This window comes from Leiobunum rupestre, chromosome 4 (assembly GCF_980474605.1).
Source record: "Leiobunum rupestre chromosome 4, qqLeiRupe1.1.hap1, whole genome shotgun sequence".
Classification (NCBI taxonomy): Eukaryota; Metazoa; Arthropoda; class Arachnida; order Opiliones; family Sclerosomatidae; genus Leiobunum; species Leiobunum rupestre.
The window spans coordinates 70,822,009-70,848,249 of NC_143387.1; the positions used below are offsets into that span (position 1 = coordinate 70,822,009).

General features: G+C 36.4%; 1 protein-coding gene across 1 annotated transcript in view; it reads right to left on the reverse strand.

The window, feature by feature from the left end:
- Positions 1 to 26,241, reverse strand: part of LOC149948919 (uncharacterized) — an 84,277-nt gene that overhangs the window by 46,815 nt on the left and 11,221 nt on the right. Inside the window, exon 3 of the mRNA XM_090171187.1 lies at positions 2,057 to 2,183. Within this exon, the coding sequence (XP_090027313.1) occupies positions 2,057 to 2,183 (127 nt within the window). The remainder of the gene's footprint in view (positions 1 to 2,056; positions 2,184 to 26,241) is intronic.

A 26,241-nucleotide genomic window follows, 5' to 3' on the forward strand; every position in this document is an offset into this window, starting at 1 on the left:
TATTAGCGGTAAACACGGGTACACGAAAACAAACCTTTGTGTTTAGACAATTAAAAGGTTCATAAGACGAACTTTAGTATGGTCTAAGCACATTTGTCTTGTCGTCGCGTACCCTGCTTCATCATAAATGTCTAAAATGTGTATAATGCTATAAGAACCGTAATTGTTTTTATTATCCGATTTAACGTAGATAGACTATCGCGTGCACGTCATTTACATAAGTTGCTAAAACTGTCTACAGTTTCTACGAAAACGTCTAGATACTCCCGACGTTGCCGTTCAAACTTCTAGAGAGCTTAACCTCCCTAATACGCGAGGAGTGTTTTTGTACAATGTCGTTTTAGCGTCAACGTGGTATTAAAAAGCAATTACAATTTCCATCTCTCCAGCAAACATTTCCAAATACTTTTATACGAATCATCCAAGCGATAAAAATAATAAAGACGAGATAAGAGAAAAAAATCAATTTTTCACTTATCCGAGGACAGAAAAACGTTTCGGGGGGGGGAGACAACGTTGAGTGTCTTCACCCCCCCCCCCAGTCACCCATTTAAGGGGGTGAATAAAGTTAACCTCCCCCCTTTTCAATTGTCATCTAATTACTAAAATTCGTCGGGGGAAAAAACCGTCTTCATCTTGGTCGCGCGCCATTATTTTTGTTTAACCTGTCCGTGAAGATTGGGATGGAAAAAGTCGACGGGATAAGCCTATAATACGGAGAATGATTAAAATTATTCGGTCTCTCTCAATCCCTGCTGGCCTTTGTGAGGCGGACGGCCGTCCTGTCACTTTCAATTATATTATAAAAAGGCGGAGGGGGAACATTTTTCATTATCACGGAGAGTCTGTGTATATTTCTTATTACGGAGCGGAGTCAATAGATTTTTTTGCGACTGTTTCGCGCGTTAGAAGAGAGGGGGAGCTACGCTAGGTTTGACAGGATAGTGACAATCGTCCGCTCATTTCTTTTTACCTAATTGCGTCAAAAAGTAAGCGCCGCCATGTTGTAAAAACTATGACTATGTACCCAGTTACAGCGGGAGTAATATTAATTTGGTATTTATTTTCTGTGATTAAAGCCAGGCGCTCACTGCTCTTCGTAACGTCTCCGTCCTACCTTTAACAAGCCTTTGCTTCGTAACGGAGACAATGCCTTGTGGAAGGCAGGACGGATACGAAACGGAGAGCCAGTGGGCGCCTAGCCTTACTCGCCAAACGGAATTTCTTTAGGTATGCCTCACTTAGTACTAAAATAAATGATAACAACTGTGTTTTAAATTCTAATCTATGTTACTTAATTAATTATCACTTTGAAATATAAACGTTATTTTCGAAAATTATATAACGCGCGCGGGTACACTTACAATTGTTAGAAATTGAACCGTAAACACTAAACAGGCCAATTTAGAAGTTCTCGCCGCCAATTTACGGGAAATTCGTGCTAGGATCTTTCCGCCAAATGTACTAGATATTCTGCTTGACAATTTTTTACTTTATATGAGCATTTTTAGCGTTGATCCTAGCCCCTCACGCTCGCCTCAAAGTAAAATCATAATAAAATGGCAATTTCATGGTATGAATAGTTTTCTGAAATGTTTCGCGGGAAGACTTAATAACAATCTTATTTTTCTTTCTGGCAGCCGGTGCTACCCCCTCGCTGCCCCAACTACGGCCCCGGCTATACCGAACGTTTTACGGGCGGACGTGGAAATTATTGGATTTCTTTTAAGTAAATGATTTCATAATTTCAATTAACCGGAAATAACTTGAAATTTTGACCGGTAAAATGGTTGAAATATCAAGAATCCGATGGTGATTTAAAATAATTGACCACTCGTTACCATCTAGTGTATATTATTATATCTTCCTAATTTACAACAGCGGTTAAGATGCAGTGTACCGTTGTAATCTAATTGAGGGATCCGCGAGTCCATAGTATGCCTTCGCCAAAAATAGGCCAAATTTGTATGAAAATTGGTTATAAGACATATTGAAGAGAGTGCGTGTTAAAGTGCGAATAACGTTAAGGGACTAATAGGTGTTAAAAGTAAAAAACCTATGCCTCCGTTTCTTCTTCTTCTTCTTGCAATGTCCTCCGAGGTTGCCAGCACCAGGACCCAAGTCGTTCATTCCGCCGGCCACTCCCAAGCCACTTTTGGAGCCGTAGTCTCCTTGCACCATGCCTATGGACACAAAAATGAAAACGCACATTTTAAAAATAGGTCATGTCTTACTCGTTTTTAGAAGACACTGAATTAGACGACAAGGGCGGGACATTTGGTTACACTTTCTACTACTCCTCAAACGCGAGTACCCAGAAGATAAAGTCATCGGGCGTCTGAAGAATGTTTCGTATGTTCTGCGATTTCGAATTGAATCCCAGTTACCAACTGTTAATAATTTAATCATATCAATCATAATTTAATCATATCAATCATCATTAAATCATATCAATCATCATTTAATCATATCAATCATCATTTAATTATATCAATCATCATTTAATAATATCAATCATCATTTAATTATATCAATCATCATTTAATCATATCAATCATCATTAAATCATATCAATCATCATTTAATCATATCAATTATCATTAAATCATATCAATCATCATTTAATCATATCAATCATCATTTAATTATATCAATCATCATTTAATAATATCAATCATCATTTAATTATATCAATCATCATTTAATCATATCAATCATCATTAAATCATATCAATCATCATTTAATCATATCAATCATCATTTAATCATATCAATTATCATTAAATCATATCAATCATCATTTAATCATATCAATCATCATTTAATTATATCAATCATCATTTAATTATATCAATCATCATTTAATTATATCAATCATCATTTAATAATATCAATCATCATTTAATTATATCAATCATCATTTAATCATATCAATCATCATTAAATCATATCAATCATCATTTAATCATATCAATTATCATTAAATCATATCAATCATCATTTAATCATATCAATCATCATTTAATTATATCAATCATCATTTAATTATATCAATCATCATTTAATTATATCAATCATCATTTAATAATATCAATCATCATTTAATTATATCAATCATCATTTAATCATATCAATCATCATTAAATCATATCAATCATCATTTAATCATATCAATTATCATTAAATCATATCAATCATCATTTAATCATATCAATCATCATTTAATTATATCAATCATCATTTAATAATATCAATCATCATTTAATTATATCAATCATCATTTAATCATATCAATCATCATTAAATCATATCAATCATCATTTAATCATATCAATCATCATTTAATCATATCAATTATCATTTAATCATATCAATCATCATTTAATCATATCAATCATCATTTAATCATATCAATCATCATTTAATTATATCAATCATCATTTACTCATATCAATCATCATTTAATTATATCAATCATCATTTACTCATATCAATCATCATTTAATCATATCAATCATCATTTAATCATATCAATCATCATTTAATTATATCAATCATCATTTAATTATATCAATCATCATTTAATTATATCAATCATCATTTAATTATATCAATTTCAAACATTATTTCTTCATTTTAACCATCTCAAACTATTTAATCATTTCAATTAGTAACTAACCATTTCAATTAGTAACTAACCATTTCAATCATTATTTAATCATCTCAAACTATTTAATCATGATTAAATTCGATATATTTTTTCAATCTTTGAAAGGTGTCTTAAGACTGATATAGCCGCGAGTGCAGGGACCTCCAAAGCCCCGAGAGCAATGGCTGTCGCATACGGTGCGCCGTATGCGCGACCCATTGAAACAGAAATCAATTCTGATTAATCTATTAGCATTCAATCGGTAGTTCGCCCCTAATAAAGCGCTTACGGGTGACAATCTTCCGAAGATAGGAACGCTAAGCCGATCGGCGCGCCTGGGCGGGGGCTACTCCGTTCTTTTCTGGTCAGATGAGGGCGGCAGCGGTGGCGCCTCTCTGAGCGGATTTAGTTGACCACGCTAATCCGATAAGCGCTTATACGTCGCCCATGTACAAAAATGAAGACCGACAGGCCCAGTTCCCTGATTGCCTCGTAATCGCCATGTTGCTTTTCGCCGAAATCCCCCTCTCTCGAGAGTATCCCCCCCCCCTTGTATCGGGCGCGTCCCAACCCGTTTCAATTGGTTTCTCCTCTCCAATAACTTCCTACAACAGACGTCTCGCTTCCTGCGCGCTTCCGATTTGGAAAATGGCGGAAAAACCTGATTTTGTCCCCCCGGCTTCCTTATTGCGTGTGGCGACGGCGGAACGGGCGGAGAATGAAATTGTAGAGGCGGATTAAGCGGATTTAGAACGGATTATCGTTCGCGGGGAGATTCACCGCATGATCGGAGAAATCTTATATATTCATCGCCGTCTCTTACTCTCCCCCTCTGGTGGTCGTTTTTAGAAGCTACGTACAATACGTGTACCGGTATTTTAGCGTGGATGGAAATCGTGGAATTAACTTATCGAGCAATTATTTGGCCAATTTCTTATTTTAGCTATTCTAGTTATCCATTTTTAAAAGCTATTTCGATTGGATCAATTAATTGTCCGTTAAATTATATTCTTGGAAATATTTGCAGTACTGCCGACATGTTTTTTTTTGGGTAGGTAGGCTTAGTAAGTGGACTACCTAATTTTATTAGTTTGGGACTATCTCCGCCCTCTTTTATTTGGCAGTTAACGTACAAAGGTTTTGCCTGTTTGTTTTGGGTATATTAGTTGGAATTTTTAGCCCATTTCCAAATTTCGGGGTTAGGGGATGTACTACCTAGCCTAGAAATTGCCACTGACACAATCTATTTAATCTATTTTCGACCTACTAGCGCCTGTAAAAGTGTTGTACACGCACTACATTCGTGTTCAGGGATAAGCCAACATATTTCTTTAATTTACCAGTAATTAGTAATTACCAATATTGACATATTTAGTAAGTATTTTCTATTATCATAATCTATAAGTGTATCATTTAGTAAAATAATTACTATTAGCTACGTGTGGAGAATGAAAGTTAACGCCTCTAGCGAGAAATATACTAAACTATCTACATTTAGAAATTCCCAGTACGCGCTCAAAGCGTATTAGGCCTAATGACTTTGTTCGAAGTTCACCCAAGGCCGCCGAGAGCGGGCCCTAGCCCAGTAAAAGTAAAATAATTACGGGTCCCCTGAAAGACGTTATTACTGCGTTTATGGAGTGAAACTCGGGCCCCTCCACCGCAGGGGCCCCTGTAAATTGAACCGGCTCCTCACTCTTTCATTATCATCAAAACTGTAGCGCGTTCAATAAGAAGAACTCCCTTATGAAAAAGCTCTATAGATATTTCTAGGCTGCCTTATCTATAGATCTTTTTTAAAGAACGAATTTTGAGTTATAATACGTAGAATTTTGTAAAATTCTAAAGGGTATTCTCAGTTTTCTCTATAGAGGCAATATAAAATATCTTGTAGAATATCCTAGAAATCAACATAGAGGATTGGGGCTAACTTTTTTTCGTAAGAGATAATTATAAATTTTACATATTTCATAACGCCAGCTTTAAAATTCTTTCGGAATTAATAGTCAATAGCAATTTTATTATTATGGAATGCTTATAAAACACAATTAGTGGTCAACGCCGGAAGCCATTTTGATGCTCGGTTACATTCGCTAGACCAAGCTGTGGCATTTTTAAATTAAAAACAACTAATTGAATTTCTCTAGAGCCCTCGTCAAACCAGAACTTAAATCCCAGCTTAAATCTAATTGATTGCCAGTTTTATACCAATGAAATTTAGAAAAACTGGTTTCAAGCGTTGGTTTTATTGTGGCTTAAGGGGCTCTATGTAAACCCAAATGATAAGCTTATATCATGGGCGTAGCAAGGTTTTAATTCGGAACTTCACGAAATTATATTATATTTTACAAACTCCATGTATATTTACCTAAAAAACATTTTTGTAAATGTTCGTCGTTGATTGCGCAAAGAATGTCGATTTTCGCAAACCTGTTAACTAGAAACTGCAAATTTCATTCTCAATTGAAACCATACATTTGTCAGAGGGGTTGGGGCAATTTCACAGGTTGTACCATAGCCAAAATTTCAGCTGGGTTTATTTTTATATTTCCTGACTTTTTAGGTCTTTTTTAAGATTTCCAGACTTTTCTCCTAACTATTTAGACCTATTTTTGTACTCCATAACTTTTGCCTGACTATTTTGGAATATTTTTAAATTACCCGACTTTTTAGGTATACTTTTATATTCCCTGATTTCCCCCCGACTATTTAGGCGTTTCTTAAGATTCCCAGACTTTTTAGGCTTACTTTTATATTCCTTCATTTTCCCCCGACTATTTAGGCGTTTCTTAAGATTCCCAGACTTTTTAGGCTTACTTTTATATTCCTTCATTTTCCCCCGACTATTTAGGCGTTTCTTAAGATTCCCAGACTTTTTAGGCTTACTTTTATATTCCTTCATTTTCCCCCGACTATTTAGGCGTTTCTTAAGATTCCCAGACTTTTTAGGCTTACTTTTATATTCCTTCATTTTCCCCCGACTATTTAGGCGTTTCTTAAGATTCCCAGACTTTTTAGGCTTACTTTTATATTCCTTCATTTTCCCCCGACTATTTAGGCGTTTCTTAAGATTCCCAGACTTTTTAGGCTTACTTTTATATCCCCTGATTTCCCCCCGACTATTTAGGCGTTTCTTAAGATTCCCAGACTTTTTAGGCTTACTTTTATATTCCTTCATTTTCCCCCGACTATTTAGGCGTTTCTTAAGATTCCCAGACTTTTTAGGCTTACTTTTATATTCCTTCATTTTCCCCCGACTATTTAGGCGTTTCTTAAGATTCCCAGACTTTTTAGGCTTACTTTTATATTCCTTCATTTTCCCCCGACTATTTAGGCGTTTCTTAAGATTCCCAGACTTTTTAGGCTTACTTTTATATTCCTTCATTTTCCCCCGACTATTTGGGCGTTTCTTAAGATTCCCAGACTTTTTAGGCTTACTTTTATATTCCTTCATTTTCCCCCGACTATTTAGGCGTTTCTTAAGATTCCCAGACTTTTTAGGCTTACTTTTATATTCCTTCATTTTCCCCCGACTATTTAGGCGTTTCTTAAGATTCCCAGACTTTTTAGGCTTACTTTTATATTCCTTCATTTTCCCCCGACTATTTAGGCGTTTCTTAAGATTCCCAGACTTTTTAGGCTTACTTTTATATTCCTTCATTTTCCCCCGACTATTTAGGCGTTTCTTAAGATTCCCAGACTTTTTAGGATTACTTTTATATTCCTTCATTTTCCCCCGACTATTTGGGCGTTTCTTAAGATTCCCAGACTTTTTAGGCTTACTTTTATATTCCTTCATTTTCCCCCGACTATTTAGGCGTTTCTTAAGATTCCCAGACTTTTTAGGCTTACTTTTATATTCCTTCATTTTCCCCCGACTATTTAGGCGTTTCTTAAGATTCCCAGACTTTTTAGGCTTACTTTTATATTCCTTCATTTTCCCCCGACTATTTAGGCGTTTCTTAAGATTCCCCGACTTTTAGGCATACTTTTATAGTCCTTGATTTTCCCCCGACTCTTTCGGCATACTTTTATAGTCCTTGATTTTCCCCCGATTTTTTAGGCGTTTCCTACGATTTCCCGACTTTTTAGGCATACTTTAATATTCCTTGATTTTACCCCGACTATTTAGGGGGTTTTTTTTAAGATTTCCCCGACTCTTTCGGCATACTTTTATATTCCTTGATTTTTCCCCGACTATTTAGGCGTTTCTTAAGATTCCCCGACTTTTTAGGAATACTTTTATATTCCTTGATTTTGCCCGACAATTTAGGCGTTTCGTAAGATTCACGACTATTTATTAGTTTTTTAAGATTCCCCTACTTTCCTCCGACTATTTAGGCCTATTTTAAGATTCCCTGACTTTTCACAGACATTTTAGGCCAATGTTTATATTCCCTGACCCCCTGTCCTTAACTGAATCATGATGACAAACGAAATAATCACAATTTTAATTATTTCTGTAGCGAAATGAACCTACTCTTAGACGTGGACACTAGAGGTTTCAATGTAGGCGGCTTAATATCTTTAATTTTGGAAAAAGAATTCGCCGCTGATGGTAAATAATGAAGAGGCTAAATATAGGGAGGCTATCCTCAGCCGACGCGCGTCCCAAAATATGTCGCCGAGCGCGCCAAATATATTAAATGGCTGAAGGTTATTAGATGGAGGCAATAAATTTCGGCGCATTGTTCGACGCTGAAAAGTGGCCCGGAATGTGACACGAGCTACACGCCACCTAATAATAGCCACTGGTGGCGCCTCACCTGGCAGCGCGCGTCTTACGAACGTCCCGACTCGCGGCCCGCGGCGGTAGTGTCAGGCCAGCGTGTCTTCTAACCAGCATCCCAATTTCCATCCTTCATATCTCTGGGCGGCCCCTGGAATGCGGCTTCACCTACGAGCGGGGGATGGCGGCTGGGCCTCCAAAGTTCATTCCGAGCGCGGCCCAGTCCATTGCGCGCGCGGAGGAGGGAGCGGCTAATCCATAAACGTTGAAGGCTGGTATGTCGAAGCTCCATCTAGTTATTAGTTATTAGAAGCGGCTTATTAAGCCAACTAATGCGCAGTCTCATCGTAAACTGCAGGAACGCGGGGGGGGGGTTACCTCGAAGGCGGAGGGGGGGGGCGAATCGACGATCCATAAGAGCCCGTACAATGAATGGCAGGCTGGCTTCATTCTAAGCAACTGGGAAGGTCGAATGAAATATTTCTCACTCGCCAGATCACCTACGCCGAGACTAATACGTACTTTACAAACGGATACACGTACGCTATTTTATAATTTTATGACGTCACAAGTCAAACGTGGGATTTTTGATTTGAAACATATTTCATTTTCAGACGTTTAATACCGCGTTTTGAAAGTAAATCTTAGTTGTCTATAGGTCTTACGAAAATGGTGGGTCAAGTTTATACCCAAAATTGGGCAGTTCCAAACCCGATTTTGATGGGAATAGTTCTTTTCATAAAGTAACGTGGCCTTCTGGTTTAATGCGGCTCTTAAGTCACAGCCTCTTACTTTTACAAGCTATACGAGCGCGCGCTACAGTCGCCAGAGGAATATAGGTTTTTCTAGCGCGCGTGCAAATCGCTCGTGCGAAGAATACACTAATAAAGCTGGGTTTTGTGACGTAAGAGCAGGATTTTAACAAGTTGGGCAAGACCACCAAAATGTGTCATATTTGATCAAAATAGGGTGATGTAATACTAATGCCATTATAAAATAATTTGATACAAACTAAATTGGATTCAAACGGAATATGGCATTGGATCAAGACATTGTCGTCAGGGAAGTAAGCAGTTAATTCGGGGCAGTTTACAAAAATTCCCTCTCTTAATAATTTTGTTCAGTTGTCAAAATGAATATTTTGTCGAACTTTTAATAAAAATCCTTTTTTAAAAACAATTCGCCAAGTGAATTGGTGTTTGGTGAAATTACAAAGTTGGCCATATCAACATTCCTTTTGTACACCCCTTCAATTACATCCTAAAATGTAATACTGCAGAACACTTTTTTAAAAATAATTCGCATATTTAATATAACCGGAAGCATTGATGGGCGCTCTCCTCTCACCAATTGAGAGGAGGTGAGATGCTCTAAGCTTCCAATGGAGAGGAGCGTGAGATGAGTTTCCAAGCTACGAATTTAAGTGAGAGGAGAGTGAGTGGAAATAAGATTTTTTAAAGAATGTATTTGGAGTGTGAGCGAGGTTAATTTATTTAGTGAAATGTGATGAGAGGAGATCAGCTAAAAAGTTAGTTTGCGGGTGTGAGGAGGTGAGTTTGAGCTTAGATGTAAGGAAACCAAAACTAAGAAAATATAAAAACATGACCTTCTTGTACCAAACGTACAATAACATAATATGCTGACGTTAGAAGGCTATAAAGAAGTTAAAGACAGTAAATCTAATGAGGCCACCGGCCAGTGATGGTCGTTGTTCTACCCCTGTGAGAACAGTTTGAGAATCTGAGAGGAGGTGAGATGCGCAAAACTTCAAAAGGAGAGGAGCGTGAGAGGAGTTTCACAAAGTATGCATTTCAGAGAGAGGAGATTGAAAGGATACATTTTTTTAATAATGTAATAATAATGTACTAATGTAATAATAATGTACTTTTGTAATAATAATGTACTAATGTATAAATAATGTAATAATGTATAAATAATGTAATAATAATATAATAATAATGTAATAATAATGAATAATAATGTAATAATAATGTACTTTTGTAATAATAATGTACTTTTGTATTAATAATGTACTAATGTATTAATAATGTAATAATATAATAATAATGGTATAATAATGTAATAATAATGGTATAATAATGTAATAATAATGTAATAATAATGGTATAATAATGTAATAATAATGGTATAATAATGTAATAATAATGTAATAATAATGGTATAATAATGTAATGTAATATAATTATATAGTAAAATGTTCAATGACAATTACTTTATTAAGCGAATAGAGATAATTTGGTTCCCCCCTATAAGCTATAAGAAACCCCGACGTACCCCAGGGAGGTTCTAGAAGTATAAACCACAACAAATTTAGGTCTGGTGTTTTTCTCCACCTAGCAATGCAAAATATTAAAATTACACTACGTAGTAATATTTTCTGATTTATAAATGGCATTTGTAAAACAAATATCGTAAAAGTACAGCGTAAACCAGATGGAAAACGTTTTATCTTACCGCAGTCAGGTGTTTCTAGACGCCATGTTTTATTTTTCCCTATTAATATTATTTCATTTGAATTCTTTGATATAGCGCTGCGGTACAATAGTCGATTTTATAAAATAAAAAGAGGTCTCGCCCAACTTGTTAAAATCCTGCTCTTACGTCACAAGACCCAGCTTTATTAGTGTATTCCTCGCACGAGCGATTTGCACGCGCGCTTGAAAAACCTATATTCATCTGGCGAGTGTATAGTGCGCTGGTAGCCTTGTAAAAGTGAGAGACTGTGACGTCAGAGCCGCATTTAAACCAGAAGGCCACGTTACTTTATAAAAATAACTATTTCAAATACCAGTGCGTGTCAAAACGCGATGCGTAGTTGAAATAATTTTACTATTGGCTTAAAGGAGACAGATATTTTTGCCGTCGCAAACTTTTGGTTTTAGCTATAGTCGTGGGTTCCCATAAACTAACTTGTTGTGAACTTTAACCTCAAATACTCTGTCGTAACGTGGTTCAAATTTAAAAAATAGGTCATTTTGAAAAATGGTTTATTATATTTTAGGCTAAATTAAAAAAAAATTAATACGAATTTATTGCTGTTGAAATCTTGGTGTTATCAGCCAAAATAAAAAATAAACTAAGCACTAACAAGGAGAGTACCCGAGGTGTTTATTGCCGATTTAGTTCAAAGTCGGCCGTAATGTAGACCTATATGAGATATGAAATTTCCCAAAAGGAGACGTTGCACTACCCATTCGATTTGCCATGGCGACCGAAAATGTTTTTGACCACTTACAACCAAAATAATATTTTTTCCTTATTTTACCCAAAATTTGTTACAAATTTACTCTAAAAATGTTTCAATTTACCCAAACTTGATGAAATTTACCTAAATGTGGTCAAAATTACACATTTCGTGATTTTCAAAATTTTTCAAATTTTCGTAGCTAGGACCCTGTGAAACCGAGAAAATCCCATGATTTTTTAAATTGAGATTTTATTGTTTTAAGTGATCAAAAACATTTTTGGTTGCCATAGCAAATCGAATGGGTAGTGCAACGTCTCCTTTTGGGAAATTTCATATTTCATATAGGTCTACATTACGCCCGACTTTGAACAAAATCGGCAATAAACACCTCGGGTACTCTCCTTGTAAGTTCTGGTATTACGTAGTGTCACGATTATAATTAATCAATCCTTTAACTTCACTACCACGTTACTAATAGACGCTTAAATAAAACCTGTTCAGCGATTTGCCTAGAAGTAGTAATGAAGCGAGCCAGGACATGCTTGTAAAAGCGTTTTATTTTAAAGCGCGCGCTGCTTAATATTTCAATACAGAAGGGCTCGTTCAATTTCGCGAGCGCCTCATCAAAGAAAGAAAATGCGCGCGCTCTATCAACTTAAGCCTTACAAATAAAACTAATTTAAACACGTGACTATTTTATTCAGTGACTCGCGCGTATGGAGGAAAGAAAAAGAGAGTGGCATTTATTGAAAGGCCTATTTACCACGAAATAATAATAAAAATAATCAGCTAGTCTAATACTCAAGGCACCACCGTAGGCCCCATCAGTCATCTAGCGAATTTAAATGTCTTTAATCACGGCCAACTTTGATCTCTCGCGCTACAGCGGCCATCTCATTCGTTGACGTTTCTGTGTTAACCTATGAGCAAAAGATGTGTATGACGTCAGCGCCCCTAGCGGATTATTATTTTTAGAATAGCTTTTACATTGAAGCCAATATAACAACCGAGCGTGGCGCTGACCTCCTACACGTTATAGTACAGTTTACAGGGGGAAAATCCTTGCTCGCGGAATTTCGACGAATGTGTTGGCCGCTGTAGCGCGAACAGCGCGTGATCAAAGTTTTCCATGCTTTAATTCAGGTGGCCGGGTTAAATTGTGTAGGAGGGTGGTGGCAAGCCCTTCATGACACGCGAACCAACAGCTCGCTACACTCACTTGAAATCTATACTTTTTTTTTAATTAAGAGCGACTTGGTATGAAAATTATATTTTTAGTTAGTACTGATTATTTGTGAACTACGTTTTCGGTTGCATTAAGAGATTTTAATTTTAAATGAGATTTCTGGACCTCATAGCCCGCGTACGCATTATTGTGATATTTTAATTTCGTGTCAATTGATACAGGCGCCATCTAAATCGTTCACGTTTCGCTACCTTATTTCCAAAACTAGGTAACTCGAATAATTCGGTTTGTCTAAAAATTAATTTAAATTCACGTGTTCGCGTTTCGCTACCTTATTTCCAAACCCGGTAACCCGAAAAATTAATTTTAGATCAAATACCCTTGGGTTTATTTAGTTACAAGATGATTAAAGAATTTGTTCAAATTTAAATTTAATGTTTAAAATATATTTAATACATCGGGGGGATTGTGTGTACTTAAACGTTCTTGCACATCTTGTTCTAATTAATCCACTCACCATCTACCAGTATGCTCCTCCCCTTACAAGTCAATCAAATATGCCCTGTATTTAATTGGCTCTCAAAATCTGACGCGTTTGAAACACACGCCGGTGACGTTGTGTCTACCCCTCTCGCGCCGAGGAAAAACTCGACCACGGTGCCCCTTAATCGTCTCGACTTTAGTCATTTTCCGGAAGTAAAAGTAAATTATTGATAACGACTTTCCAGAAATACCAGTACATATAGAAAATTAACATATAAAGTTAAGTGGCGCATAAATATTCCTTTTGCCTTCTATTTTAAAATGGACTGAAATTTATCCTTTCGAAGGAAAAATAAATATTTGAGTATTTCTTCCGAAAAAAAGATACTCCATAAAGACATTGGTTGAGGACAGTCGGAAATAACGCGCCAATACATTAATCCTTTAAGCGCGCGTAAAGAAAACCGTTCAAAGAGCCGAGCTAGAAAGAGAGAGGTATACATGTAGATAGCGAATGTAGAAGCCGTAACCGTCCTTCCAAAAGATGTATAGATAATCTACAATCAAGGATCCTATATGCTATATGTATATATATATATATATATATATATATATATATATAATGGAGTATATGCGGGCGCAAACCGCAGACTTCGGAGCGGAGTAGGCCGGGGATGACTTGAGGAAGATATATCACCATTCCGAACCCCAGCTGTCAGTGAATACGACCGTACCATCAATAACCGACGCGCCACTAACTAAAACCCCCGTTTCCCCCTTTCCGACACACTGACAACAGACACGGTAGTCTCCGTTCGATCTACTCTACTATGAATATATATAGACGAATCTACGGAGGGGGGAGAGAGGTTGAAAATGGGGGGGAAGGAGCAGCCCCTTTATAGTAGACTGCACCGCGAGTCATAACTTAGAGAGCGCGTACATAATTAAATTACCACCCTATTAGGGAAAGCTCCCAGAGAGGGGGGGGGTGGAAGTGGGGGACGTTTCAGGGGCTACCGACTGCAGCGCCGCCGTTCGGAGTTCCCGAGCGTCACGAAAGGGCGCCCGAAATGCTTCTTGACAAGTAGAGAATTATATTTACACGGAACTGTCGTCGGCGGGGCGCTGCGGGCGTTAAGCTCCATTGGCTTATGAAACTCGTCTTGGGCTAACTTAATATTATTCTAAAATATGTACGAGAGTGCTGAGAGATGAGAGAGGGGGGTACGGACCCTTTATCCCCCGCCCCCCTCCCGCATCTTTTCGCGTCTCGGCCGGGCCCGGTCGCCTTAGAAGCGTCAAATAGTTTATTTCAAGCCCGAGCCCTTCCTTAAAATTGGATTAAGTTAGGTAAGCCCTCTAGACTAATCAAATTTGTATTTAAGGGGTAATCGGCGACATTTTTGCCAGCCTGCGCTCCTCGTTCTTTGATTTCTTATTAGAAACTATTTTAAATAGATTTATTATTCCCGGGACATTTTATTTAAATATTTATTTCAAGAGTTCAGATAATAATAATAATAATAATTTAAAACAGTTTTACTTGTTCTATTCTGGCGCTAACAGATTATAAAATTACTTGACAATGGCACTAACAATGCCGAAACTAGTCGACCAATTTTATTATATGGATATCTTAATTATGTAATAAAAAAAGTATTTTAAACTTACGCAATAATTCGTATCTTTTTTAGTAATTTTATAAACAATACTAATAATTACGTTATAATTTTTCTCATTTAAGGAATTTTAAAATATTTCAAATAATAATAATTATTGAGTAAATTAATTTGTCATTTATGATACGTGCGTTTGAGTTTGATAGTAAATTTAAAGTATGTTAGAATTATTGGTATTTTAAAGAGAAGAAATACAAGATTAATTGTATATTAATAATAATAATCAGCTAAGTTAATACCCAAGGCACCACCTTACGCCCAAGTCATCGAGCGACTTTAAACGCCTTTAAACAGGTGGCCGGGTTAGAATTATCTCTGTTACATTAGACATAACAGGTTTTTGTATAATAATAATTTAAATAGTATATTTAACAAAATAAATAATTTAAATTGTGTAGTTACCCAAAGAAATTAATTTAATTGTGTAGTTACCCAAAGAAATTAATTTAATTGTGTAGTTACCCAAAAGAAAATAATTTAATTGTGTAGTTACCCAAATAAATTAATTTAATTGTGTAGTTACCCAAAGAAATTAATTTAATTGTGTAGTTACCCAAAGAAATTAATTTAATTGTGTAGTTACCCAAAAAAATTAATTTAATTGTGTAGTTACCCAAAGAAATTAATTTAATTGTGTAGTTACCCAAAGAAAAAAAATAAAAAATGTGTATTTCACCAAAGAAATAAGTAAAAAATGTGTATTTCACCAAAGAAATAAGTAAAAAATGTGTATTTCACCAAAGAAATAAGTAAAAAATGTGTATTTTATCAATACATAATTTAAACTGTGTAACTCAAAGAAATTAAAATATTTGATTTTTCTCAGTTTCGTACATTAATTTTCGAATCGAATTTAAAATACTTTCAAAATAAAAAGTATTCAAAATTGTATATAAAGAATAGCCGGCCGTATTGCGTTGGCTACCGCTTAAAACCCAGCATTTCAATACGAAGGGCTTGAATGGGGGGGGGGGATAAAAAGTACACTAATATAATTCTGAGCTGTTCGTGGAAGAAAACACTCGGAGGCGCTGCAGGGTGGTTGAACAAATATTTTCCAGAGGAAAATAAAATGGGCTGGATTTGAGTCGATCGTCGATGCTGCCTAAAGATGAAGTCTTTTCAAGTAGGAAATTGGCAGGTAGTCCGTAGCTCTCTCTCTCTATCTGTCGAATCCGCTGGCAGCCCCCCCCCCCCCTCGGCCGGCAAGGAGGATGTTTCCCGCACTCGAGTCTCCTTTGAAATGTCAATTAACGCGATTTCTTCGCCGTTGCTTCCTCTCATTGTTGACTCTCTATTTCTATCATTTTCTGGCCGAGTGCTGCCCTTTATTGGGCTTCTACACGCGTAAGTACGATGACCCTGACTATCCCCGGTAGCTACGCGAGATGGATTTCACCCCTAGATACACGTCGAATCGTTATTTGATGTTAAAGCCTTAATCATATTTAACGTAATAAGTCGGGGTTGCCACAAAATATACGGATTTAAATTCCCTGACCAGGGTTGGCAAGAATTAGCCAGACTGGTCAAATCCACTTTTTTTTATTAAAAAAATATTGAGAAATGAAATTCGCGACCGAAACAGCTCTAGGTGGCGATGCGGTGCCTTAGTTTTCCCGCCACTTCTTGTGAGTGTAGCGTCTGCTAGAGCCGAAAATAAATACATCTGGGCTCTATGACGTTCTGTGTTGTATTCTAATAATAAAACTAGTAACTTCTGAGGAAAATATTATATATTTTTGTATATTTCAGCGCGATTTAAAACTTTGATTGTTAGTACCGTCTGCTAATGCGCGACCTGTTACCGCTTCCATCTGCTGCCGAATGAGGGGGTATCCATAGTTTTCGGTCGCGAATAGAAATATTGAAAATTTAAATACTATTTATTTCAAATAAAAATTCAGAATATAATATTCTGCATTTTTTATTCCAAAACGAAACTAAAACTTAACCTTCACTTTTTGTCGTCTCACGAAGTAATGAGGGCTAGATATAAGCAATAGTTGATTTTATAAAATAAAAAGTGGTCTTGCCCAACTTGTTAAAATGTTGCTCTTACGTCACAAGACGCAGCTTTATTAGTATATTTTGCGCACGAGCGATTTTCACGCGCGCTAAAAAAACCTATATTCCTCGCGACTGTAGCGCGCGCTAGTAGGCTTGTGAAAGTAAGAGACTGTGACGTAAGAGCAACATTTGAACAAGAAGGTCACGTTAGTTTATAAAAAGAACTATTGGGGATCTTAAAATTCTTTTGGCACCTGAAAATACGCCGCCTTGTTAGGGTATAAAAGCGGGTAAATAAGCCTGCTATACATCACAATGTAAAGGTACTGTCACAAGCAAAAACGTAATTTTGAAATCGGTCAATATGATCATTTTTCATTAGTGGTTTTCACCGGTTTAAGGTCACCGGTTACCATACTGGATGTCTTAATTTAAAAAAAAAAACGATTTTTGGCAACCCTGTCCCTGATTATTCCCAGACCATTTTAAGAGATTTTCCCTGACTTTTTATGGCCAAATTTTTATTTTATATTTCGCTTTTATCAGAAGTTAATAAAATTAAATGGACTTATATTTCAGTAAAATGGTTATTGCAATGTTGACAATATTAGCAAAACTTTCAAGGAAATAAATGATAATAAAAAAATTTGTCATAGACCTAGAGTAAAAATACCTTCAAAACGTGTCAAGAGAAAATCTAATTCCTTGACATTTCCCTGACTTTTTAGGCCCATTTTTAAATTCCCCGACGTGTGGCAACCCTGTAAATATGCCTCTATACATTTTCATTGGAAACATTCAATGCTAGTCTATGATTTCTGTTGAATTATAAGGGATAATTTCCAATGTTTTCACCACCGCTAATGTTCAATGAGACCTTGTTTCCCAACGAGCATACAATTTGTGGAGCGTAAGTGGAAAATTCTAGAGTTGTTAATTTTCCGGAAAAATAAAATGCTGAATAATTTCCAGAAAAGTTTCCGCATACCGATATTAGAAAAATAGGCATCCCTAATTTTGTCTAACAAATATAACGGATTACCGTCACGCCAGAGGGATGACCAAGAAAAGGGGGTAAACATTGGGTCTTTTGTTTCGCGTGATGGCGTCAAAGCCACTAATACCACGCGCCAAAAAAGACCCGGTGTTTACCCACTTTCTTTGCCAGCCCCTACTCGATCATCACGGTAAAATCGTTTTACAGCGCCACTCCTGAGCTTTTCTCCATGAGGTTACAGGGGTACATTTTTGAAAAGACTCCAATTAATCAAATTAACTTGTTAATATTATTTTATTTAACATTAAAATTTAATGCATTTTCGTAATTAACATTGCCATTTTCAAAGTCTCAAATGAGGGGTTGAGAGTGTAAAAACCATTACTAACGGATAAATAATAATAATTTTGCAACTTTTATGGGCCTACCCGTATAGAAAAGCTAGGTTAATACCTAAGGCACCACCTTAGGTCCAAGCAAGCTGGCGACTTTTAAAGCCATTAATTCAGTTGACCGGGTTACAATGCGTAGGAGGGTGGTGGCAAGCCCTTTATACCACGCGAGTCAACAGCTCCCGACACTCACTATTACCGTTTATCTCCTCAAGTTTTTATTTAAAAAAATATGTCAATTTATATTAATATTAAGTAAATGAACTTCATTAACTTCTGATAAAAGTAATTTATTTTCATATTATAATTTAGTTTTGTTCAATCCCAAGGACGTATACGAAAATTATTAGATTTAAATATTTGAACTTAAGCCTCGGTTACAACAATCGGTCAATCTTTAAAAGTGGTCAAAAAATGCGTTTGTGTTTGGCTGATTATGAAGGATAAAGTACTTACTTACTAGCTTTCTTGGTAAACCAGGGTACACGACGACGACGAACAAAAGTGATTGAACAAAACTAACTCAAAGGTTAATAGCCGGTAAGAGTGCACTCAGTGCAGTCCACGCTCACTATTTCGTCGTCGTGTAACCTGCTTTACGCAAAAATATAAGCAAACCATCCTAACGAAACTACTTTGAATGAACTAACATTTTAGATTGTTTTAATTCAGTATTGAATTGATTTAGCCGTTCGTTTGAACGTAGAATACCATAAGTGTATAATATACATCTCATAACCGAAGTATCCGTTAAGGCTTCACGGCTAAAAAAGTCAAAATGTACCACTTGCAATACTTCGTCTAACGACGCAAAATGTAGAAATTAAGTACCCTCGGGTTATTTACTTATTTATAAACGATATTTTCCTTTGTGATAGATTTAGTAAAACAAAAATCAGCGAGGGCCTACATAGATACACGTTCCAAGCATGCTTCCAGCCGATTATCTGAACCGAGTTAATAACGATCGATCAGATATTAGATTATACGCATTTACGCCCAGATTTTATTTAAGATTATTTGATATGGGTCCAATTTCCAACTAAATAGTTTAAACCCAAAATTAACCACCTACAATTACAGAGGGTGACAGATGACACACAGATTTTACACATCCATCGATTAAATTACTTCGAAATTAAAATTTATGGTTAATTTGATTTTCTTTACAGAAGAAATAATAAGATAATAATAATCAGCTACGAAAATAACCAAGGCACCACCTTAGGCCCAAGTCATCTAGCGACTTTTAAAGTTTTATAATTAACGTGGTTGGGTTGCAACGCGTAGGAGGGTGGTAGCAAGCCCTTCTTGCCACGCGAGCCAACAGCTCCGTACACTCACTATTACCATTAACCTCAATAAACTTATATGGAAAGGGAAACCGAAGAACTCGGGGAAATGACCCGTTTAACCAGTGGGGAGACACCTTGCACACTCTACGCGGAAGCAGTTGTTCCGAGTTTTCACTCCGTGCTACAAGCTGGGAACCCGGCTCCTCTTACCGCGAGGAGAAAGTGCTCACCTCTCCGCCAACCCACCTTTTACCCCCACTAAACATAAAATTCAAATAACTGTTCAGATAACTGAATCTGATGAGATGAATTATAACAGATCTGTTCAGATCGGTTACTTGAGATAATCAATCAGATACAATTGGAAATCAGATTTTTGGGTGACGTTAATATAAAAAATTCACCTGATCCAACTAGAGGATAACCCTCAGATATCTACAAATTACGATCTGAATAACCTGATTAGGTGGCCGTTGGAAGCACTAGTTCCTAGCGTATAATGTCTTCGGTATAAAGCGGGGTTGTTTGATCAAATATTATTGATTTAAAGCACCAATGCATTTATTATAATTTACAAAAGTAAGCCCTCTTGAAATGTCAATTCAAAGTAAACTAACTTTAATTTAGTTTTTAATTGTAAATTTAAATTGAATTAAAATCAATTTAAAATGTAGTTTACGTTAACCAAATAGTTAATCGATTTAAAAAGATGGATACTTTTCACGTAAAAGATACGTTAAACATTAATAATCAGCTAGGCTAATACCCTTTTCACCACTCTAGGCTCAAGTCATCAAGCGACTTTTGAAGCCATTAATTCAGGTGGCCGTGTTAGAATGCGTAGGAGGGTGGTGGCAAGCCCTTCGCGCCACGCGAGCCAACAGCTCCCTACCCTTAATATTACCTATAACTTCAACAAGTTTTTATGGAAATAAAAACCGAAGAGCTCGGAGGAAAACCGCTTAAGCTAGTAGGGAAAGAACCAACTGGTAAATAAGAAGTATAAATCGATTTAAAAATATGGATACTTCTCACGTAAAAGATACGTAAGCCGAAATTCGTCAAGGGGGGGGGGTCGAAGTACGTGAATGTTAAGAGGGGGTGGAAATTAAGTACAGTCAAAGGTAGGCCCAGGGGGGGTCTAAACCAGGAAACCCCCCTTGTCTACGCCACTGATGTAGGGGTAACCAACCACGATTGTTTGAAACAAGGCGTTTTTAACCCCTACAATAAACACTAGTGAAACAATTACGGAAAAAGCAGAATGACTACAAACATCCGCGGATGCCGTCATAAGCGCCTGTCAGCTTAAAAGTGAGCGTATCCTGGAAACGGGCGTTATGTTTTTCGAAATGATTCCTAAATCTTGGAGTAAAGAATAAAAAATCATGGCCGGTGGCCGAGTGGCGGGCCACCCATTGCCCGGGCACGCCAGAGGGGAGGCTTCCCCCAAATATGAAGAGACGGGGAACACCTTCGTCAGGCCGCGGAGGGAGGGTTTCGCGCCTTCAGTGTTGAAATTGCGGCAGCCCGCGGATTGACGCTGAACCGCCCGCTGTCATTTCCTCTTCATCTTTTTTTACTTTACTTCGAGTAGTTTCGGCGGGGGGGATTCCATCCCTCGAAAACGATTTTTTCCTTCCATTTTTCTCTCGCGAATATTCAATATTGTTTTTCGAACTTTCAACGAGTCAAGGTTTTTTAAAACGAGAGAATTATCGAGGATAGAAAAAAATCACCGTAAGGATTACGGGAAAAGCTGTCGATCTTGTGGTCGAAAATCGGGACCATTATATAGAAATAAGGTATTTATTTCGGGAGATGATTTTTAGATTGTTTTTTCTAGTGTTGTAAGTCGGAAAATTTTCCGCGGAAAATTACCGAGGCCTTTTTTCCGGAAAATATTAAAAACGTTTTCATTCCATGATTTTTCTAATATATTGTTTGCAAATTTAAATAAAGCGGCATTTTCACCTCATTTTTTCGAATCTAAAAGTAAAACTAAACCTCTAGACTAGTTTAAACTGGTTGAAATGTAACACTATTTATGTTTTGTAGGATGTTTACTGATATTAGTCATTTTAAATCGATAAAAAGTTTAAAACATTAAAAACCCTTGAAAAGTAATTTATGTTTAAATTTTTTATTTTTCCGATTTGCGGAAAATTTTCCGGAAAATTTTCTGGAAATTTTTCCGCATTTTATTTTTCCGGAAAATTAACAACCCTAGTTTGTTTGTTCCCAATACCCTCACGCTCTAGCAGCAAGCTCCTTATAAACTAAAAACGCGAAAACCCAGGCTGCGTTCAAATTCTAAGAATTCTCGCTTCTCAAAATTTTGACGGGATTTCTCACAGGAGGTGACGTCATCTCTTCTCACGAGATCTCTTGAGAAAAGGGGAGGTAATTATAAAAAAAGATGGCAGCTAATATTCTAATCAGTGTACTTGATGCTGAAGAAAATAAATAGCGTGGTATTTTTGTGGAAGAAAATTAATTTCAGAGAATACACACCGTTAAAAATAAAGGTTTATAAAACGACTATAAAATTAGACTTTTAATTTATTTCGAAACATTTAGGTACTAAAAAAGGTCTAATAGTTTATATTAGACCCAATTTACTCTTTTTTGTTTGCTACAATACCTTTTGTTAATTTGATCTAAATGTTTGATAACTGAATCAGCACCCAGCAGGGCTTACAAGTCAGCCAATGACTTAGCCCTTACACCCCTGTAAAATGTACTAAAAATATTTTCCTAATAAACTTGAATTTGAATAAGTTCTTACATTTAGTCCTGCTGAATACCCATTTAATTTTCTTAAACGAAGAAAAAAAAAACATATGTACCAATTTCGAGACTATAGCATTTGAATACTACGTTATTTCCTTTTTTAATATATTCTTTAAAATAACACAATGCGAAGATATTCCAATCACCTGAAATAGTTAACAGCAGTTAAATCTTTAAATTTTTGATTACAGATTTTAAATATGCGGCCGATATTGATTAAGGCGTCAAACTAAATAGGGGCACCTTAGAATTTTTGTTGTATTTAAATCAAATACCAAAATACCCAAATTTTTAACCGTGTTGCAACCGCCAGCTTAATCTGTCCGTATTGAGTAACTAATTTTTTTTAATAATTAAGAGCGTATAAATGAATGAAAATAAAGTTTAAAAGGTCTAACTTACTGTTTATGAAATAAAATAAATAAAAAGTGTAAAATAAGTACTTAATCACTCCAAAAAAGGACTAAATTTGGAGAGCAGAAGGTTTAAATATCTTCCGTGTTAATACCCCCAATGGTCTTAAATATTGGAGAAAGTTAACGACTTTAGAGGTCTAAAATAAAACCTTTATTTCCAGTGCAGAATGGTAAGTTAATTGGTGTTTTTATAAACTAACGTGGCCTTCTTGTTTGAATGTAGCTACTACGTCACAACTTTAACTTTGGTAATATTACGAGTGCGTGCTTAGGGCGCCAGAAATCTCGAATTTTCACGTGCGATTGCCAACCGCGTGTGTCAAAACTATTCTAATAAAGCAACATAAAAACAAGTTCGGCAAGCGAGCTGAATTCATAAAAAGAACTATATTTCCGATGAAATCTTCCTTTTAAACTAAAATCAAATGTTTTCTTCCGTTATATAATATAATAATAATATTTATTGTCAAAGGCTTAGTTCACAACGTTCGTGGCATTCTCGTGAGCCGCCATCTTTAGAAGAATATTTTTACTTTTGACGCTTTTTAGCGAGTTCTCACGGAGAGGAAAATTCTCACGAAGAACTCTTCTCAAGAGAAGAATTCCTTCTTAGAAGCGGAGGGGTTAGCACTTTCGCCTCGCAGCAAGAGGAGCCGGGTTCGATCCCAGCTTGTGGCACTCCTTCAGCGTGGAGTTTGCAAAGTTCTATCTCCACTGGTTAAAGGCCTAGGTTTTCTTCTGCCTGTCCCCCTTTAAATTAGGCCAACATGTTCAGCGGTTGGCCTACCACCAGGGTATTTGTGCTCCACTAAGTTAAATTAAAGGGGGACAGGCAGAAAAAAAACCTAGGCCTTTAAAGGAGTTTTCCCCGAGCTCTTCGGTTTCGCCTTCCATAAAAACTTGTTGAGGTTAACGGTTACTGTGGGGGCTGTTGGCTCGCGAGGCTTGCCTAGGCATTGTAACCCGGCCATCTGAATTTATGGCTTTAAAAGTCGCTTGATGACTTAGACCTTGGGTAATAGCCTAGCTGCTTATTACTATTTATAATACATTTTGGGCTATAACCTTAGTTCCAATATCAGGTAACTCCACTTAGATCATTTTCTTTTTGATGTTATTGTTCGAAAGAGTATTCCAGTCTTCATTCGTAATCAAATAGTTTATAAATAGTGTCCAACACTGCACATATAGATTTTGTTACTATTTTGATTAAGGTATCGCGTAATACTAAGACTTAAATAATTATTTATTATAATTTATTCTTTTGAGAAACCCGATTTTCGAATAACATTATAGCCGTTTGAGAAATATCGGAAAGATTTTAGAAATATACATTTGAGAAATATCGGAAACATTTGAGAAATATCGGAAATATTTGAGAAATATCAAAAATATTTTAGAAATATCGGAAATATTTTGGAAATATCGGAAATTGTTTTGAAATATCGGAAACATTTTAGAAATATCGGAAGCATTTTAGAAATATCGGAAATATTTTTGAAATATCGGAAACATTTTTGAAATATCGGAAGCATTTTAGAAATATCGGAAATATTTTTGAAATATCGGAAACATTTTTGAAATATCGGAAGCATTTTAGAAATATCGGAAACATTTTAGAAATATCGGAAATATTTGGGAATTATAGGGAATATTTCGAGAAATGTCGGAATAATTTTAAAAATATCGGAAATAGATGAAAAATATCGGAAGTATTTAAAAAATATCGGAAGTATTTAAAAAATATCGGAAGTATTTAAAAAATATCGGAAGTATTTAAAAAATATAGGGATTATTTTAGAATTATCGGAAGTATTTGAAAAATATTGAGAATGTTTGGGAAATATAGAACATACTTTAAAAATATTTTAAAGATTCAAGAAATAATCAGAAATCAAAGAAGAAATCACCGGAAATATCAAAAAATCCTAAAATACAGAAATACAACGGAGATAGAACAAATATTTGGAAATCGGAAATTTGGAGTTCCTTTTTTCGAAGCGACTGCAGCTCGTCGTACGACATTTAGATTTTCAATTTGAACCAAAACAGGTTCCTTACGAATAAGACTCGCCAATAACCAAAAATCCCCATTCCTTTGGAAGGTTGAATTAAACGTATAGAAGAATTCGATAAAAAAAACGAGTAAAATAAACTAGACAACCCATTCTGCCCGAACCGGGAAAAACCCAATATACTCAGATAGGATGTTGCGAATAAAATCTAATAACGTCGCCGAAAAACGGTCCACTATATAAACAAACAGCCCCCCAAAAAACAAAACTCTATATATATATGGATGAATTCCATCTAGTTTTCACCAAGAATGTAGTCAGTTTAAGAGAGAATATGCAACAGCAGCATTATGGCCTCTGCCTCCCAGATTCCCGGAAGATATTCTCCGCCTACACGGATTGAGAGAGGCTACGATTGTCCCGGAGTGTCATCCCTCTTACTAGTGGATAAAGCGAATAGGCGTGGTATTTCTTCCAGGGATCACCTTCCACCAAAACTCTATTTATTTCTACTTAGGAAGATGACTCTGTTGAGATTATTTTTAGTGTCGCTCTAACAGTAAGCCCCCTAAAAATCAAATCGTCTCGGTTTCTCATTGGTTCCCTAAAGCTGACGTCTTCCATTCCTTCCTCACACGCCGCGGATCGTCCCAACATAGTTACGCGCCCTATAGACAAATAAATACATTCTAGGCGACAAGAAAAACATCTCTCCAATTTTATTACATTCCAATAGATGGCGGCCGAGAGACGGAAAATATTAAATCAAATTTAAAGAAGCATCCTTCAATTTCAATATTAAATCAAAAAAGAAAACACTTGACTAAAAATATATATAAAGGAAAAGTTTTCAGGAAAAAACCCCCATCCTAGGACTGAGGGAGAAGAAAACGCAACCAGAGAATGCGCGGGGTCTACGGCAATCATTTTCGAATTTATACCAAATGGGGCACCCCAAAAACAATTTTATTAACGTTACGAAATAACAAAAACTTCAATTTGGAACCCGGGGGGGGGGGGGGGGGGGCGCTGTAGGAGTGAAAAAGGTTTTAAGAGCTTGATCAAATTACTGCAGTTTATAATGGAGTCAAGAAGTCACTTAGCGATGGGGATGCTGTAATGGAAATAAGAGCAAAACGTGTCTTCACACCACGTCCGCTTATGGATCTTCCTCCCTAAGTTTGAAAAGTTTCGCGAGCACCGTCTCTCGATCGCGCCGCGCTAAGAAGGGCAGGAGGGGTACGTTGGCCCCCCTGGAATGGAATTTAATGATAAAGGCTGCCGTAGCTACGGAGATAAATTGGTTCTCAGTTTGAGATGTGACTGCGTCCGCCGCTAGCCGCTCGACGCGATTCCGTTGCGCGTTCCGAACGGTATAACGGAGTG